At 34.6% G+C, this 21,000-nt stretch overlaps 1 protein-coding gene across 1 annotated transcript; it reads right to left on the reverse strand.

Moving 5' to 3' along the window:
* Positions 1–422: 422 nt before the first annotated feature.
* LOC101901241 (uncharacterized) lies at positions 423–1,403 on the reverse strand. The gene has a single exon (XM_005178844.4). The coding sequence runs from the start codon at positions 902–904 to the stop codon at positions 605–607; it is 300 nt and encodes a 99-aa protein (XP_005178901.1). The 5' UTR covers positions 905–1,403; the 3' UTR covers positions 423–604.
* Between the last annotated feature and the right edge of the window lie 19,597 nt (positions 1,404–21,000).

Consider the following 21,000-nt stretch of genomic DNA (forward strand, 5'->3'; position numbering starts at 1 on the left):
TTAAGGAATTTTAATCCGGAATTATTAACAAAAACGTGAAGGAGGGGGGAAATCGCTCCCTCTCTATAGGTTATTTTACGATGCAAACAGATGCACGAAAGATGGCACTGCTTTAATAAACAACTGGATTTTTTCTGTTATTATTTTTTGTGTTGCCAGTGAAATCATTGCTCTTCTAGAATATTTGATCAAAAATTGAATGCTTAAGAGTGACGGATTTTGTAGGAAATTTATTTTATGTATATTGTTTTTAAAAGAACAGTCTTAGATTTTAGCCCACGAAAGACTTGGCCTGAGAGTTTTCAGTCGAAAAATAACGTTTTTAAAGTATTCACTGTCTTTTGCACTTAATAAAATAAATAGACAACACCATTTGGTCGCCTATTGCTAGTATTTATACGTTTATTTATGTTCAAGAGGTGAAATATATGTTTTGTATGTATCGAATCACAGAAATGTGTATTTTTTCTTCAGCGAAAACAGCTACGAAGTTATATAATTTATATTATAATTCAAACAAATTGTATTATTTACAAATCACATTTTATTAAGTTTCTTTTGTTTACTAATTCGGCTACAACTAACAGTTCAATTTGCGCACCGATCAATCAAAATTAAATCTACGCTTTCCATCAAATCGATAACCGTAGGCAGCAGCATTTTTCGTATCCACCAATGCTGGGTTTCGATGTTTGAAAAAACTGCCGTGTGCATGAGCTGGCCGGGAAGCTCCATTGGGAACGCCATCTACTTCGCGAGGATAGAAGGCTTCAAACATGCCCTCAGGTGGCAGCACAGAGGCAATTTTCTTGTCATTCGGATCGTAGGCATTTGTTGATGACGCCAAAAAGTGCAGCACACATATTAATAGAATGAATTGCGAAAAACTTGTTAAGGGCAACATCTGATTGGCCTCGTTTGAAACTGAACTGGATTACTTAATATGTAAACTTCTTTCTCTGGTAAGCGCAAGCACTACTTTGCTGGATGTAAAAACGTGTTACTTGGCTCCGTGGCGTCTACAGATTTAACTTGTTTGCCGTTGTCTGTCTGATAATCGACTAACTTACTGTTAACTTTTGGAGCTATCTTGGCTCAGTTTACCACATTCAACAATTCGAGTGCGGTTTTGGGCTTGGCGCATTTGACTCTGTGAATTGTGAATTGTTGTTTGGTTGGTGGCGTTCCCGCTGTTGTTTTGGGTAGTTAAGTTATATTCATTTGTAGCACAACATCAAAGACATTTATTTTATTTGCTAATTACTTTTGCCATTACGTCGTTTTCTCATTTTCTTGAGTAGAGACTGAAGGCTCTGTTATTGCTCTTTTGGAACAAAGTCAACAAAACAAAAGACTTGAGGAACGAACATGGTTTGGTAAAAAAAACATAAACAACGTGTTATAAGACGATATTTTTTTTTAAAGAATAAAAACTTATCTAAATGTTTTAAAATATATAGATATAGTTTTTTATGTTAATTATATAATAAATAAACAATTAAAACATCGTTTAGCTGGACCAAAATTGCAATACCCTCAACTAAGAGTTAAAAAAAACTTTTAAGATAATAGTATTCAATATTCGAATAGGTTTTATTTTAAGCTGCAAATGTCCCATAATAAGGAGCTATACATATAGGGTGAACCTTTACCTCTTAAAAATGTGGCTGAAATAATTAACAAGTAAAACCAGTAAAGAAAATCTTAAAGTCGGGAGGACCCGACTTTATGACAGCCCACACCACTTTGCATTCCCATTTGGTGCACAATTAACTTGAAATCGGATAAAGATATATATGGGAGCTATATCCAAATCTGAGCCGGTCTCGATAAAATTTGGCAAAAAACAATTATAACAAATCGGATGAACAACAAACTTGACATACTAGCTTCTTCTAGACTCAATTCGGTCTGAAGTGCCAAATTCCATCCCATTTGGTGCACAATAAAAGACAAATCGGATGAAGTTATATATGGGAGTTATATCCGAAACTGACCCGATCTCGATAAAATTTAGCAAAGGTATTTCTTAACACTATTAGATATATTTCACCAAATATTGTTTTAGAGTACATATTACGGCTGCGGATAAAAAAATAAATCGGATGAACAATATATATGGGAGCTATAGCTATATTTGAACCGATTTTGATCAAATTTGGCATACTTATTTTCAGGCCTAATTTGGTTGTAGTGCCAAATGCCATCCCATTTGGGCTAATATTACATGTTGGTGCACAACAAAAGGCAGATCAGACGAAGATATATATGGGTGCTGTATCTAAATTATGAACGATTATCTCTAATTTCAATAGGGTTCGTCCTAGGGTCAAATAAATTTCATCTGGATCGGGCAATAACTGCTACTTGTACTTTGTTTACAAAAATGCAGATCATCAAAAGGAACTATCGTTTCCTTTTGCCTGTTACAAACAAATGCACAAAGACCTTATACCCTGACCACCTTGTGGTGTAGGGTATACAAATTAAGTTCGGCGGGCCTTACTATTAATACCATCCGCCTTTGGGCAAAGAAAACATTTTTATATTAAAGTATCTGAATACAAACGTGTTCCAATTTTAACTACAAACATCAGTAAGACCGTTTGGATAATGCTGTTAAACTTTTACAAAAAAAAACAAAAAAAACATAAAGTGATTGAGGCCGTTGTATGGGCGGCATATTAAAACGTGATCCTCCATAGATACTTCAAGGATTGTCATCTACCAAATCTTCTTTAATACCGAATTTAAAACAATTTCGTGGGTAAATATGACTAGGATTATCAAAATACCGAATGTCGGTGGGTATCGTAATATGTGCGCTATAGGAGAACGTGGGCATAAATGTTGTTGTTCAAAATGTTCAAACGATGGAGCTAGAACCAATGTTGAACGACAAATACCAATTTTTAGACAAATCCGTGCAAAAATGTGGCAAAAATTGTTGATAATATCTGGAGGTACCGTTATATGGCGGTGATTCCAAAACGTGTACCGACATATCTCATTTTAAATACCAACCATCCTAGACACAATGCAAATTGACAGACAGACATTGTTAGATGGACTTAAAATTTTATGTACTTTTTAGGGCAAACACAATATTTGATTTCAACGAAGCATATTTGCACACACACTGTGCGCTACACATAACCAATTATACAAACTTAAAGTGACTATTGTCTGCGTTTTACTAATGGTGTCGTGTGTCGAATGGGACGGAGTCAATGCACCTATATGTCCAGCTATACTTAATTTTGTTCGAATTTAATGGTCAATTCAAACAAAATTAAGTATGGACGGACATAAAATGTGCACGAAACTTCTAAAATAGTACCATTTATTATGTGATAGAGCTAAAACCTTGAAATTTGGTATGAGAATCAAGATTGGAAAGTATGTTTGATATATGAAAATTACATTGTAAATGTGTAATAAGTATGCGAACTGTACTAAATGATACTTAATTTGGAACATTTTGGAACGGAAGAAACTGAAATTTTGTTTTCCATTTTATAAAGATGTGGTTTTTAGAATTGTGTGCTACAAGTTACAGAAAATATTAACTGGTACTATATTTGTTAGAATTCGGTATTTCGAATCTGAAATTTGGGATTAGGTAGCCAGGTTGCCGCATGGAGGTGGTTTCGGAATTTTGTACGGTTGTATTTTGTATTGGGTGAAGGAATATAGAGCTGAAATCCTAAAATTTGATATATAGATAGCTGGCGGTATCAGCATTTCAGATTTGGCAGTGGTTTTGAAATACGTCCTATATTTGTACGAAAAATACTAAATGGTACTATATTTGGCATTGGGTGAAGGGAAAGGACTGGAATCCTCAAATTTGATATTGAGATCTCTGTTGGTATCTGGAATTTAGATAAGGAGGAGGTTTTTGAAATGTATACTACAAGTGCACAGAAAGCATTAACTAGTACTATATTTGATATTTTAAATCTAAAACTTGGGATTAAGTAGCATTGCCGATTGGGGAAGATTTCGGAAATTTGTTCTATAATTGTAAAAAAAAAATACTGAATTGTACTATATTTTGTATTTAGCGAAGGAAAAGAGCTGAAATGGTGGTATTAGTGTTTGAGCTTTGGCATTGATTGAGAAATTCGTCCTATATTTGTACGGAAATTAATAAATGTTACTAAATTTTGTTATTAGTTTAGGAGATGGGACTGAAAATTCCTCACATTTGTTACTGAAGTCTCTGTTGGAATCTGGAATTGAGATATGGAAGATGAATAGTATTAAATTTGGTATTGGGTGAAGGAATATAACCGAAATCATGAAATTTGAAATAGATGTCACTGTTGGTGTCTCTGGTTAAGATATGGAGGTTGTTTCTGAAATGTGTACTATAATTGTTCGAAAAGTACTAAATGTTACTAAATTTGGCATTGAGTCAAATTGAAAATTAAAATTTAATATTATGTTACTGTTCATATCTGAGGTTGAGATATGCGGATTGTTTTGAAAATGTGTACTATAGCGGTTCAAAGAGTACTAAATACTACTAAATTATTCCTGAAATATTATATGGATATCACTGTTGGTATCTGTAGTAGGAAGAATGAGCTGATTTTGGAAATTCGTACTATAATTGTACTAGATGTTTCTAAATTTTGCAATGGGGGGAACTTGCAGAGCTGAAATTTCATTTAAAGGACACTGTTGGTATCTAAGGTTGAGATACTATATGGGGTCTACGACGAATATTTAGGGACGTTACAAACGAAATGATAAAGTTTATATACCCTCCCTTTCCAGGTGGAGGGTATAAAAAGTTAATATTTCGAGACACGATTATTTGGGGGCTATAGAAAAACGTGGATCTATATAGATAATGCCCGGTCACATGTGGTAAAGTCTCTTACGAACTCTAAATATTAATTTTGTTGATTTTGAAACAACTGCGTTACAAAATTAGGTCGTCAAAATGTCGAATACCGGTAGGTATAGTTAAATGGGTTTGCAACATGATGTTATGTTTATTCCTTTTTTTATTCATTTTATTTTTTTTTTTTATTATTTAAACAATAATCTTGAAAACTGAATGAAAAGTTAATATATCTTTTCAAAATCATTTTTCGTGAATTTCGTAGTTCAAATTCATGATAAGTCGGTGTATATAGTTACATTAGGGCTCCGACTTACGTCACTTTTTAGAAACTCCCGCATGCGTCGTTGAATTTCGAGTTGGGTCTCATTTTTAAAACTAAAAAATCCGATTAGCAGCGTTGTATTTTAAGTTATGTAGATCTGTTTTGCCAAGTTTACAACGTTTAACAGCATTGCTCGTCACCTGCACCTTTAAAAGGGAAATTCAATTTTCTTTGTTATTATGTGTATTAGTGGTGGTAAATACACTTGTCTTGTTTGAGGCAAGAATTTAATGTGTGATTCTCCCACGTAAATAGTGAGTCAAAGAAGTTTTAGATCGGGAGAAAAGGTTGTTAGTATAGGAAGAGCTTTTGGATCAGCACCTAAAACAGTAAAAACTATTTGTCCCACCACTCCAATCTGAACAATAACAATAACAACAAATCCCTTATTGATTAAGATGGAGTCCTTCTCTCAATTTGGATAAATTATTAAAAAAGGCGAATAATGCCACCAAGCAAGGAAGTTACTGAAAATAAAGCTCTTTCTGTTTGCTCTGACCTTAAGAAATATAATGAATTTACTTTCCCTCAATGAAATGCATTTCAGCGTATTTGTGTAGAGAAGGGTAACTAGAGTTGCGTAGTTTTTTTCGGCCAATTAATGACGCATGTCGGGACCCTAATGTTCTAACTTCTGCTTTAGGCTTATTTTTAAGTATTTAGTTCAGAGTATCTTTCATATTTCTTCTACAATTTGCATTGTTGACCTTATTTTGTGTTATGGAAGCCCTTTTCGGTATAATTTCAGCATTTTTACACCCAACGTTGCTGCATTCTGTTTGGAAAACTCCTCCCTATTTTAATCGCTACAATGAAAATTTACGATTAAAGTTCTTGTAAAACGGTAAAAGGCAAAAGCGTACAAAAGGTACATTTTTTCGACGAATTTCTGGAAAAATAACTGAAAAACGTGATTTATGTAAAGTATTTTATGACGCCTGAAAATTGCAGGAGTTTTCGTCCTTGTTGTAATTTAGTTTCTAATTTATATACATTTATATTTCTTTCCATTGTTTTTATTGTCCTAGGTAAGTAAGATAAAGCTACCAGATGGTTGCATTTTTTCTGAGTGTATTTTATTGTTATGTAAATACTTGGTCTGTTCTAGAATTTGCAAGAACGCAAAATTTTTACTACGATAACCGATATTGGAAAAAAAATCCAAAATAGTAGATTCTTACAGTTTCTTGAACAGAGCAATTGTTTTGAAAATTAAAAACAAATGCCTTGCCCAAAATCTGAAAGAATCTACCAGTTTTGCAATTTGTTCGATATTATATAGGGAAAATCTGTTAACGTAGTAAATACTTTTATATTGCAGTTCCTGAACAGGCCATAAAATTCGTATTCTATGCACAAAAAGATACGTTAATTATGTCTATAGAATACGAATTTTATGGTCTGTTCCAGAACTGCAATGTAAAAGAATTTACTACAAATTTTCCCTTTATAATATCGAAAAAAAATTACAAACCTAGTAGATTCTTGCACGATCTGGAACAGAACAATCCCTGGTAGGTGCTTGGTGTTATAAAAAAAACTGGTATGTTTCAGAACTACAAGACTGTAAAAGTTTTCACTACGATATCCGATTCCGACCATATCGAAAAAATTTGCAAAACTAATAGATTCTTGCAGGTTCTGGAATAGAGCATTTTAAAATAAAAAAAATAATTTTCAATTTCATAAAATGTTGTCCAATTTGTTTAAAATTTATTACCAAATTTTAAATTTATCTCTTGTTTCTATCACTTTGCAAATCCGTATTTTATATTTGTACAACTAGGGTAAGAGTGCCTAAGTTCGGCATGTCCCAGTAGTCGGCACTTTTTATTTTTAAGCCCAAATAAATGAAACTATTATAACTAAATATATTTTGTTTACTTCAAATATATTGTCAGCTATCTTTGTGTACAATTTCGCTAAGAAAAGATGATTTATTCTAATAAAAATTAAAATTTATGTCTGTGAAGGTCCTCAACAATCCATATTCTTAAGAAAAGTACAATAAAGACGTCGAATCAGTTTAACTAAACAAAAATATTATATTTTAATGAATTAATTTATTATTATTATTCACTACTCTTACAAAAAAATTGGTATGCCGACTGTTGGAACATGCCATACCGACAATTAGCAAGTGGTGCCGACTACTGGCACAAAAGCATTGTTTTAATAAAACTACAAATTTATGAAATTTAATAAAAAGTTATTAAAACCTTATTTATTATTGCAAAAACTATACAAAATTTCGAATCTGAATAAATTAACTATGTAATAATTAAAATGTTCCACTCAGAATGGTGAGCGATTAAAAATGCGAAAATCCTAAAAGTGCCGACTACTGGTACACTTACCCTATTTAAAAAATGCACATTTTAACCTTACAATTCTATATAAATATTTAACAGCAGCGCGTACTTATTTCCTTCCATAAATTATGTGCATGTGTAAATATCGTGTTAGTAGCAGCCGGTCGAAACACCAACAATAGATTTTTCGATATCTAGCAACATTTGCCTTTCCATTCAATCGACAGCCAAAAGTCGACTTATGTTTCCCTAGTTTTGTGTGTACGTCGAACAAAAAGACACAGAGAACAAAAAATCCAAATAAACGCGATTTTGTAACAAAATTAAGTGAATATCTTTTGTTATTTAAATGAAATACATAAAATTGAATTGCTTGCTGTGTCTGGTTGGCCAAAAAGTGAAGGAATACACGAAGAAAATGTTTCTGTGAAAACTAAAACAGAGAATAAGGAGTCCTCTCTCAATAGTGGCTGTAGAAAAAACAAAGTTTACAAAAGAGTGAGGGGATATATAGGGGGGAATTTATTTGTGTATTTGAAAAATATTTAACAATATAAATTGTGTCCAGCTTTTTGTGTCCAAACTTCTGAAAAACCAGTGCTATTTAAATTAAACAAAAACACAAAGAAATAAAAAGCCCAGCACAATAATGCAATAATTATGACAGCAACAATGGAAACACGGTCATATACATCATCATCAACAGCTACGTCGGCGGCGGGGCGGAATGATTTTGGAATGCCAGGTAAGTGTTTGTGTGCTTGATTGGGTGGAAGGCAAAGGAGGGAACACAAACACAGCTTATGAGGTGGAATATGATAAAGGTAGCAAAACCCCTCCTTGTGGAGATGAAAATAGGTCGACGACCCAAATTTAAAGTAGAGACAAAAATATATTCGAAATGAAATGGAAACAGTTAAAAATATAATAGTTGTGGCAACATCAGGTTGGCTTGGACAAGTTTAAGTGAAAGTCCATGTCCATGAAACATGAAGTAAAAAAAAGAGTGCATCAATATAACTGACCGTCCGACCAACCAACCAACCCAACATTTAAAAATAAGCCAAGCATTTGCTGTACCTTGTTTGAATGCAGAAGTGATGGTGTTTCTTGTGGTGGAGTGACACCTGAACCGCCTAACTATTCGTGAAAAACTCATGCATGAATTGTTGGAAAGTGTCATTCTGCAAACATTCCTTTAGTGTCGGCATTTCAATTGGACAGTCCGTCTGTATGTATGTTTGCCTGCATGAAGAGATATAAACACCAGAAGGGTAGTTTTCTGTTTGTTTTGCCTTTGCTGACTCTGACTATTTGATATGTGAGTAGCAAGATGTGGTGGTTGAGATTGAAGCAACAATTGTTTTGAATGTCACTTTATTCTGTTGATTTGAATGTAGCTTCACTCGGAATGTTTTACATATTCTGTTTAATTGTTCCACATATCAAGACAGTATCGTCATCATAGTAGTAATTACCCTTGCTGCTAACGTCACGATGTCTCCCATATTTCACATTTTGTTTTTTTTTTTCTTTATTGACAGCTATCTTAATTGGTTAATGACTTCAGCCTCCGAAATCTTTTAAACAGCTGTTAAAATTGCTCTAATAAGCTATTGGGACCAAAATACTTTGGTGCATATACACATACAAACAAGCGGTTCAATATTTGTGTGTAGCACTGTCACACACTTTGGAATTTACCTATGATGTCTGTGTTCCTCAACTATGAACTTCCGTTGTGATATTTAAATGTTCGTCTGGACATTAAACCTAAACCAACTGATGACAAACATCTGTGTTTGTATTTTCACAATTGCCTTTATCCGCATATGAAATATCTATATACATTATGATATTCATGTTTTGTTTTGTTCTTTACTTTTTCAGAACTGACGCCCGAACAACAAAAATTGTTGCTGGAATTGCGCAGAAGGCGACAGGAATTGTTATTAGAGATACAGGTAGGTGTCTTACAAAAATCGAGTTGACTGAGTATAAATTAATTTCACGAGAATGTTTAGTATATACAGGCTTAAGGATTTTTAATGAGTGTCAGAATGGATTTACATTATAAAATGAAGATGTGACTTATAGATGCCAAGGAGGAGATGTATAGATTGTCTTTTAAAAGAATTATTTTTTGGCCGCATGGGAAATGCAGAAGTTTCTATCAATTTGTCGCCTTTTCGAAGAGATCCAAGGAATTGGAATGAAATGAATGAAGAATATATACATAAGATTCAGTCCTTTGGGGTTACCTTACTACGGTCCAAGTTTGCATGGTATCAGCGAAGTTCTATCGATCTATCGACTTTCTGACACTGGCTATACTGTAAGAACCATGATTTATTCGCAGCAGTTTGCTGCAACCTCATCCTGTTAACTGCTACTAGCTGAAAGACGGATTGGATTTCCTTTGAAAAGAGCTAGGCCATAGCTATTTACTGAGACTGGCTCGATCAAAAATTGCCATTATTAGAGCTAATGTGTGGAAAATTTGTTACGGTCATTACAGGCTTCTACATACTGCTACTTTTTGGAACGTTGGAAATCCTACTAAACTGAAGTTGAGATTTAATCGATTAAGTTGGAATTTCTTATTCACAAAGGCTGCTTTAATAACTGGTCTTCTTAACGTTTTCTTGTCCTTTTGTGGTAGGAAATATCAATGATGCCTCTATTTTGGCGAAGTTTTGTCGTTTTTGTTCGACATTGCGGTATAAGATCCGTCAGAAGTCAACACACAGTCTGAGAACGAACTCTAAACATAGGTCCAAAATTGTATCACATGAGTTAATTCTTACTCAACTGTCGAGAAGAGGTTGTTTCTGATGTCAACACTGGTGCTCTCCTAGATGAGCATTATTAAATTGTTCTCTTTAAGTAGTCTATATCGTCATAAATACGTGGTAGTTTGTAGTCCCACTTGTAGCGGTACATAATAAGGATACGAGGCAAAGTTATATTAGAACCTTTTTGATTTTATAAAGTCTAAGCTCCGTTAAAATAAAGCCAGTGTCCTTACAGTAAACCATGAATAAAGAAAGACAAGTAGTTGCATAGCCCCCTATTGGCTAGTTTATATTCACCTCGTGGACTCAGGAATCAATTACAAGCAGGTATTTAGACTGAGACTCTCCCAGGCCCACAGGTTAAGTTTTACTCATGGTTTTCAATTAATTTGGTTTCTTGAGATTTGGCTTATCTGAAGTTCCCTCCCTATAAACTTGGGGTTTAGTCGAATAAGCTTGAATTTCTTATGCGTGAATTGGGTTGGATCTTTGTCGACACATGGAATGCCTTAATTAATGCAATAGTTCCGTTAATAAAGCCAATGTCCAAGCAAACCATTAACATTGAGAGGCACTTAGTTATATAGCCCCTAGTTGGTTGCTTGGCTAGTTTATGTTGGGAATAACATCGCCTTGTGAACCCAGGAATTATTACGTCAAGGATGTTATTAATTTTCTAAAGAGTTATCTTGTCTTAAAGTTTTCAAATATTTAATAATTTTTCTATATCTTCCTTAAAGAGGTTGTGTGTAAATATAAATTTTCGTGCCTATAAAGAACAAACGACTGGTGTGTACTCAAATAACACAAAACGTGACAATTTTGATCTAGTTTCTCAATCGAACGCTCAAATAATTTAATTTGTGATTATTTGTACACTTCTTCGATGAATCATATTGCAAAAGTATTTCATCTTCAAAGAAACGTCAACAGAGCTGAATTTATTTCTTAATTCTAATTACAATTAATTGGATCTTATTTAATGAGAAATCAAGATGCCGCACACAAACAAAATCCCAATTTGATGATCTCTGTTCAAAACTATTTTATTTTTGTATGAGAAATTCTACATCAAAAGATACCAACATATTTATTTTAATAATTCGTATATCAATAGATAATCATTTTTTAGGGCGGAGGGCAAAGATCATGTGCTTGCAATTTTATTGATTGATTCCTTTTACGAAATTTGCAGATTTATCTGAAATTTGCAGCGAAAAGGAAAATATCTTAGTTTCTTCGCTTCCTATGCATATGGAATATCTCATTAACAAAGACAGACACATCTCCCCCTCAGACATCGAAAAAGACAATAAATTTTAAATAAACAACTTGTTTGCTTCATAAAAAAATGTCTTCTTACCCATCTTCACATAATAATCGAATTTGATGTCATCAGGTTCCAAACAAGTGTTAAATGTCAAGTAATTGGTATTGTTTGGTTCGCTTGTGCTATTTTCTGACCAAATTTGTCTGTCTAGCCGTGTATGTAAATACAATACAACATGTGTCATATGCTTCCTATGCAAAGTTTTAGAAAAGAAATTGTCATATTACACACCTCCTCCTCCCCATTTTTCTTTCGTTTTGCTGACAGACTGTCTTCCATGTGTTTTTCCCTCTCTCTGAGGTTGTTGTACTTGGCGGGCAAATAGGTTTACGATTTGTTTTTATCGTTTATTTTTGTTTATATTTTGTTGTGTCTAACAATTCGTTGTCGTCTTGTGGTATTGTGTTTTTCGAATAATCCGGCACACAAATCTAGCATTTCCAGTCCAGTTATATGCAAATTATTTTTATTATTTTGTTAATTGCTTGCGAAGTATCTGCCACCGTTGTGTGATTGTCACAGTTGTGACAACAGTTGTTTAGAGTAGTTCGACAGCAGTGGTAGCTATCGTTAGAGCGTTTCGTCATTATCCATTGAATTTAAAAAAAAAAAGTTATGAGTGATTTTGAGGTCCCAAAAATAAATTTAGCTGCGTTGGATCGTTCACCCCAACCAAAATGGATTTTAATGGTTTCTTTTTTAATAGATCACTACCTTTCTTTTGTTAGCTGTTGTTCTTTTTTAATTTATGTTTTGAAATTTCTCACCGAATTTCTAGTTAAATAGTTGACTATTTCTTAGTTTTAATTTATTAAAATGGGGATCTGGGAAAGCTTAATTGATTGTACAAGGAACTTGATGACAAATTACAACTAAAATTACAATAATTTCAAAACTCTTTCAAATCGGCGGGAAAGCCGAAACATTTCTTTCTTCAGTTGTTCTTTAGGTTTGAAAATAAATTAAAAACAAAAATGTTGGATCTATACGGTCATAAAGAATCCATGAATTTTTAAATTATTGTTTAGATATTTTACAATTTTTAAGTAGAATGATCGAAACTACATTGAGCATTGACAAGCGATGTTGGATCGTCACTGTTTCCTCATTATTATCTCAGTAATCGCAATTAGACATTTCACATGTCTTGGATCCTGATGTTCCTAGGGCATGTAGAATGAGGATATCAGTACAATTACTAACTCTACTCGACCTTACGGTGGTGTTGTCTCCTTTATTTGTTCTTATTTGTGGAGGAGAAACCCGTATAGTTCTTGCCATTAAGCCCGGTGGCTCTATTGTTGAAGAGATTACGCTCCTGGACCAGGCCGATATCGATATTTGATGTCGAGAGGGTTATCTTAAGTTCGGCACCCGCGGGCTTGTAGTGATGCAGATAGATCCCCCTCGACTTCTTAGGTATACCTCTTTGTCATTTCCTTGGCTACTTTTAGAACCATCCGTTGTTCCTAGTAAAGGAATTTCCAGTACTAAGACCAGCATTTTGCTTCAGGATCTCCCTTAACTCCATAATAGAATGGTGGGTCACCGTTCCGCATGTGATCTTAGAGACAGAAACGGCAGCGACGTTGCTGTCTTCCCAAAAGGATTTAAGGTCATTGACTTCAGAAATTAGGAATCTATAGATTCCCTAATTTCACAGGTAATGACCTTAGCCCTTATAGATTACAGCTCGTCCCAGCCTTACATTAATGTTCGGTACCAGATCACCTCCTCCGTTGTACTGGGCTCGGCAGAGCCCATTGACTTCAGAAATTAGGAAATCTATAAATTCATTAATTTCACAGGTAATGACCTTAGCTCCCTTATAGATAACAGCTCGTCCCATCCTTACATTCATGTTCGGTAGATGTAGATCACCTTCTCCGTTGTAGAAGGCTTTAATTTCCTCTTCTTCCTCACAGCCTGCGGTTTTGGCTTATCAGAGGCCTTTTTTGAAGGCTTCTTTGTTACAGTCTCCTTTCTTGATGAGCAGGAGTCCGAAACATCGCCTCGGAAATCTAAGGCGGGTTGTCGTTTAACTTGCCCCGATTGCTGATAAGTTCTTAATTACTTGATATCTACACAACCTCAACTAAACAGCAGTTTGTAATTAAACATCAGTCAGGTTGTATGTCAGTATGGGCGATTCAAAGTCCAACGTATTCAGAAAGGCATAATTTGTTCCCAGATTTATAATGCCAAATATGAAATATTCACATGGATACGTTAGGTTATTTTGCTTGAATAAAACAATGAAATGTAGATTCATTTATATTATAGAAAGGGGCTAAATGTCAATATTAATTCATATTTTTATTAATAACATTTCAAATTGCTTTGCGGTTTCCACTGCTGCCAATAATAATTACGTTGATAACGATTTACAAAATATAAATCACATCACAGACGAATCCAAATAAATAAACCAGCTAGAAAACATAAACTGGCGTGGAATCTTAAAATTCGCGTACCAAAACATCTATGTTACTGAAATTATGTACTAATTTGAACTAAAACCACATTCACAAATAACTTGCAACAACCCATGGTACAATGAATTCAAGGTAGGGCAGACTTACCTAAGTCATATTTTTCTGGCTTTATATGTCAACTTCATTTGTTTATGTGTGTGTATTCTTTTCAATAATAAAAAAATTGTTCAGAAAATATTCAAATTCGGGTGTTTTTAAAATGCTTATTGCGACGTATGCATCGAAAAAATCTACAGTTTTTGTCGCGAAATAAACCATAAGAGATATATAGAACATGATTTTGAAAAGAAATTTTGACTTTTCATTCAGTTTTCGCGGTTGTAAACTATTTATTCAAAATCTATGCAACAAGTTGTTTGCTTTTTTATTGTTTTGATAGTAATTCAGACATTACAAGCCAAACAGGTAGACCTCCACTCTCGCAATTTTTTCAAAGTTATCCTACCTTGTATTCATTGTACCATGCAACAACCTGACTTGCCAGAGTTTCATTTTTGGAGTACTCATCCTGAGACACCCTACGTAAGTTTACAACCAGCAACGACCCCTGTGTCCCATACGTTAAATTTGAAATATATTTAATTTCAAACGCCGGTACCGTGTGGATGGATTTTCTTATACATCATTTTAAATTTATGTTTTCCGGTTATACGGATTCAACTGTGTTTCTCTTTTGTACACGACCTTTTTCGTTTCTCTTTGAATTACAATAATAAAAGAAACTGGAGGATATTGATAGACCTAAGGGTCTTTGAGAATAAAATAAAGAAAATTAGTTTTTGTTCAGCTATGTGACAGATATATGTTGTTTTAAACAGCTATACTTAGTGATCCGGTGGAAAATATTTATGCAAGTGTAGTGTGAACTTATTTAAAAATCATTGCAAAAAGAAATATCTCTCAGCATACAATATAAGTTTTTGAGTGTCAATATATTTTAAAATGTGAGCAAGTTTTATTGTCGAATGAAACGAAAAGACACATCGCATTAAGAATACATAGAAAAAATACATTTTTAGCCATGGGATCTTTTCTTTCAATATTTACATGCTCTTCCAATACTGATGAAATTGTGAGTGACTCAATACATTCGCTTTTTCAGGATGTTTATCGAAAGGTAAGCTTTTTGAAAATGCATTTCCTGTACTGGGATTTTTAACGCTTTTTGCCATTAACGTCAGACATCGAATATGATCATGCAATAGGCGAAATAAAAGTTAACATCATTCATTACAGTAGGTCTTAGCGACTACTTAATTTTTGCCGACAAATTTCAAGAAATAGAAACAGTGGAATTTTTAAAAATGTGCAAATCTTTAAACTGCGTCTCTTTCCCTACATATTAAATTGACGGAATCAAAGATGTCATTTAAAATAAAAATATGACGATATTTGCCATATTTAAGACTCAGGATATAAAAATGATTGAGAAAACAGAGAAAGAATGACCCAATTCGAAACCATCTTTTCAGACGTCGACAATTTTACTAAACTTGCTGCAAAGTCCTTTCCCTTACTACAGGGAATATAGCTGAACTTAAAAAAAGGATGGGACATTTAGTGATTAAACCTAATAGATCATTGACAAAGTGTTGTTTGATTGTCTCTATTTCCTTCGCATTATCGCAGTAATCGGAATTGGGCATTCCACTTGCATATTGACTAGTACATATCCGTTTCCTACGATACTTTATTGGTAAAATACGACAACTACGACATTGCTACATTAGAGGACAATAGAAGTCGATATTAATCTGCAACGCATCAAGGCTATTAAAATAGAAATGGGATTAGACTCCATGGTCATGAAACATTCGGTGATCTAAACTACATTGAGCATTGACAAAGCTGTGTTCGACTGTCACTGTTTCCTCATTATTATCTTAGTAATCGGAATTAAACATTCCAGATGTTTTGATTACAACATACTAGAACGTCTCCTATAATGATTTCTTCCTAAAATCTAACCTCAGTATTGCTACGTGAGAGTGCAGACGTCCTTCCCCGTGATATGACGGCTAAAATATTCCTGCTTTCCTACAAAAATGTATGGCCGGAGACGGCAGTGCACCGGCTAATAAAAAAGGAGTTGTTTGCAAAATTACTCGACTCCAATAAGATCTGTGATCGTTTTTGTTAGATTTAATATGGAACTCCATCATGGTTGCTTAGCTTGCAGCCACCGACTTTACTTGGTCGACCGTGCCAAACTCAAACAATTCCCAGACTTAAGATAGACTCAACGAACAAAGCCTATGGCAATCCTCAAAAAATCCAGTTAATCATTTGAACATTCTGCGATCCTAGGGCGTGTTTAAAATGTGGGGAGGAAGCCAACACTAGTGATTATATCTCACCACGGTTGTGCTTTGACCCACCTGACATCCACATACCTGATAGGACACCTCGGTCCATAACAATCCACCGTTCTGCGGCATAGCTGTCTATACCGACGGCTCAAAGATGGAATGCGGAACGAGAGCTGATATCTTCTGTGACACTCATTGATGTTCGCGAATCCTACAAGCTTAGAAACGACTGTAGCGTATCTCAGGCGGAAATTTTTGCTGTCAAAAAAGCCATAGACGGTAGGTAACGAGGAATAACGAGGTTAGCAGCCGGTGACTATATACGTCGATAGTTAAGCGGCACTGAAAGCCCTAAACTTCTACTATCAAGTCTAAGGTTGTTTAGGACTGCAGGAGATCCTTGCAAAACGCTGGGTTGTCCATCAAGCCCCGTCAGGTTCCTGGTCATTACAATATTCCAGGCAACGAGAGTGCAGACGAATTGGATAGGCTAGGATCCGAATCGACTACCATTGAAGTTGAGACCCACCCCTGTGCCACTTCCTACAGATTATTCATGAACACTACTTGGAGAGAATTAAACAAAAATGGCTGGACGAAAGGAGATGCAACATCTCCAAAAGACTCTGGCCCACACTCTCGGAGAACAGAACTAAGTTGCTACTGTCATTGTCTAAACTTGACTTAAAGCTTGTAGTGGGTATCATCACAGGTCACTGCAAGGTGAAAGCAATGTCCTCGAAATGGGACAGCGATTACATTGATTACTGTAAAATATGTCAGGACGAAGAAGAAATTGAGACGATCGAACATCTACTCTGCCACTGTCCAGCACTCATTAACGTGAGACACAGGTAGGTGGAGGAACAAGTGTCACATGATTTGACTTCGTTCTCTAGCACTGACCCTACAGTAGTTCTTCAATTAGCCAGTAGATTAAAATGGGTAAAAACTGCACAGCAAGATCTCTAGCCGTGGATCACCCTCATAACTATATTTTAAAACCTCTAACTCCTTCCTTTTTTCTACTATTCTTCTTTCTTCCAATTTCCTACCGCGCGTCCTTTAACCTAACCTAGCACATTCAGACTAAGAAACAGGTGTTTAGGTCTTTAGTCATATTTTTTATAAACATTATATAGATTGTCAAGTTATTTGGAAGTGACGTTTACATTATTCAGCTGTTACAAAATAAGAGCGTGCCCAAAACCTATCTCACAATGCCCAACGATCGTATGGTTCAAAATAGATGTGTTTAATAACCGAACATTTTTAACAGAATCTACAAATGATTAAAATAGGGCTGACTTTGATAGTATCAGCAAATGTTTTTACTGAATATCATTCCCAACACCGTTCCAGTTTGCAATCAGGGAACCTGCCATGGTGCAAGGGCTATAACATTATCGCTTTCAAATTGAATACTTAAAGAATGTCCTTTGGAGAGCAATATCTCTGTCTTCGAGTTGGATGTCCCCGAAACTAAGAATATCAACCGGTTTTTTCCCGGAAGAATGTTGCCATGGGTGCAAATAAAACAAATATTTCCAAGATCGGCTGTTGTGCATACGAAGAATTAGGAGAGATTTCTAAAAGCCTAATCTCCTAAACAAGTCATTCAGGTCAACAGGCGAAAGCCGTTTAGAACAGAAATATTACCCAGATTCAGGCTTCTAATGACAAGGAGAGTTGAACTCTTCCCAGAAAGGATGAAGTCATTAAATAGGTTTTAAAGAGGGGAACAAATAAAATAGCATTCAAAGGGCGGTCGATTTTGCGTACATAAAAATGAAAAGGGACTGGGATGAAGCTTTTTCGTACATACCTGGAAGCTAACAGCATGAAAAGTTCAAGATCTTGGGAGGATTAAATCAGCTTACATGTTATATAGCAATGCATATTAAGCCTATTTTTGTTAGATGAACAGGCTTTGGTTACTCGTGCCTTTCCAGAAAAATATGTATGTAATTAGTTATTTTGTAACTTACTTCGATGTGAATTTATGTTTCTTTTGCAATATTTTTATTTTGTTTTTAATTGCGGACTTCTTTTACAGAAATTAAATTTCATTGCAGGTATCACTTTAAAAAGTTTAATGAATTTTAAGAGTTAAGCCACTATAACGAAATGTCATTGCTATGATTAATTTTTGTTTTATTGTTTTTTTTTTCTGTTTCATTGTCATGTTATTCATTTCCATTCATTCCCTTCATTCATTATTAAGAACGCACAGCCATACACATGTATATTCCGTTTTTGTTTTCTGTTTCTTGTATGTTTACATGCTATCGACATTGTTCTTGCTTTCAAGAACAGTTAAATAGCTCAAAGTGTACTATAATGCGCTTTTTTTTGCGTTTTGTGTCCCTTCTTTGTCGCAACTTCATTAGTCCGGCTCACGTGGAGGTAATTACTGCATATTTTAAACTGCATATTTTATTAATTTTAATTACGTTGGTGTATAAATCTATAAAAAGCAATATGCCAATAGGCATAATTAATTAAGTCAACGACAAAAACTGGGAAATTTTCACGATGAAAATCCACAACACACTTTATTCTCTTGCAAAGCAAGAGAATAGCAGTATCGTCTGTCTAAAAACTTCCATCATCCTTGTAAGTCGGTTTAATTTCCATTTGTTTTCTTTTCATTTTTGCACAGTAGTTGTCTTTTTTCATTGTTGGTCTCAAAATGCTGCCAAGGCCCATAGGTGTTAGCAGCTATTCATACAATGAATGCGTGAAAAATTCTCAGTTTGTTTGTTAGTCTCCGAACATGTTGTAATTTGTTACGCACTTTAGCGTCACGTGTTTTATGTTGTGATATTGTAAAAAGCATAATAAAAGCACGGGCGCAAAACATAAATTAAGGTCTTTCGAAAAATTGTGGGGAATCTTTTATACTTATTTTTGCACAAACATAAATCCCTATTATATCACATTAACTGGCTGGCGCATTTTCGCGGAAAAACTAAACAAACTTACAAGTGAATGAAAGCAGTGAATATAGAACACGCAGAGCGTTTGTAAATATGCTGGACATATTTAAATTTTTCAAAGCTAAAAAGAATGCTAAATACACAATAAAGGTGAGTTAACTCTAAGACTTTTGTAAATATGGCTTAAGCAGGGTTTAGGGTCCCCTCGCGGATCGAAAGATACCTGCGGTAAAATTCTTAGAAATGTATGTTTTCCCATTTTACCGCAGAGGCAAGAGTATAAACTCAAGGTTGGAGAAAGTGTTTTCGGGACGTTTGTGATTCTTTCTCTCGAGTATGTCTTAAATCGGCATCGCACATGAAAAGTTTTTATAAGAACAACAATAATGAGAATAAGCTAAACTATTCTAAAACCTCTAACACCTTACTTTTTTCTACTAATTATCTTTCTTCCAATTTCCTATTAAGATGAACACAATGGACCAGCAGGTCTCCGAGTGGAGCGGTTTACAAAAAAGGTAATCGCGCGTCCTTTATTCTACCATAAGTATATTTTGAAACTATTTTAACGTTACTAATTCTTTGGGGTGTAGCCAACACCAACTTCAAGAGCTAAAGTTTTTCAATATTTGATACATTTTAAGTACCTGGCCTTCGGCTTGGGCTTGGGTTTTTATACTCAATACTTTTTAAGAGCATTTAAGTGTTCAATAAAATACCACGTCTATGATTGTCATAACAATGGTATCTTCATAAGCTTTCCAATGATTTTCTGTAGTACCAATATCGAATCGGTTGAACACGTTTTTTATAAACGGTCTTTTAGGCCAAATATAAAAAAAACAAAGGATAGACCAAAATTCTGTTTATCTTGCATTTTGTTACTTTTTAAGATTTTTAGATATTCCTACTAAGCCAACAATAAATGAAAAGGGAATTTGTTTAAAATCTTATGTCGCACTAGGTTTCGTTCTTTCAACTTCTCGAGGGTTCAATATGTCTACTCCGTCTTATGTGTGGGTATGTTCAATGAACTTGTGGGTATTGAAACTATTTCTTCTGATTTGTGTTTTTTCTGGAAAACGTTTTGCTGAAGCTATGTATGTCGTGTTGCCGCGAGGAATGCAGAATTTCCCCTTCCGAGATGTAACATAACTGATACAGATTTTCTACCCACTCTCCCATCTTTTTATATCGCCCGTCAGCAGCTGTGACGATTTCCCGTCAGTTTCTGATACCCGAACATTAGTGGTATTGTGTAGTTTTCTGATGTTGTCTTCTCTCCACTTTTGCGGAACGTAGAGTGTCTTCTCTTATAATTGCAGGAAGCCCTCCTTTGTCGTTCATTAAAATTTACTCACCCGTCGCTAAGACACATTGTCATTATCAGGGTTGGGCATATTGCACTAAATTTTTAGTGCACTAAGAATTAAATAATTAGTGGTACTGCAGTTTTTAATTCCACTACCACTAAAGGGTTACCACTAAATTTAGTGGTAGTGCTATTGAAATTTCACTACCACTAAAATTTAGTGGTAGTGCAATTTTTTTTAAATATCACTAAAGGGTTAGTGGTAGTGCAATTTATTTTTCAATACCACCAACCCTTTAGTGGTAGTGGAATTAAAAACTGCACTACC

The sequence above is a fragment of the Musca domestica genome, unplaced genomic scaffold (genome assembly GCF_030504385.1).
Source record: "Musca domestica strain aabys unplaced genomic scaffold, Musca_domestica.polishedcontigs.V.1.1 5, whole genome shotgun sequence".
In the NCBI taxonomy this organism is placed as follows: Eukaryota; Metazoa; Arthropoda; class Insecta; order Diptera; family Muscidae; genus Musca; species Musca domestica.

Bases quoted from the DNA above. Each gene is read 5' to 3' on its own strand.
- LOC101901241 (XM_005178844.4), bottom strand. From the start codon at position 904: ATGTTGCCCTTAACAAGTTTTTCGCAATTCATTCTATTAATATGTGTG.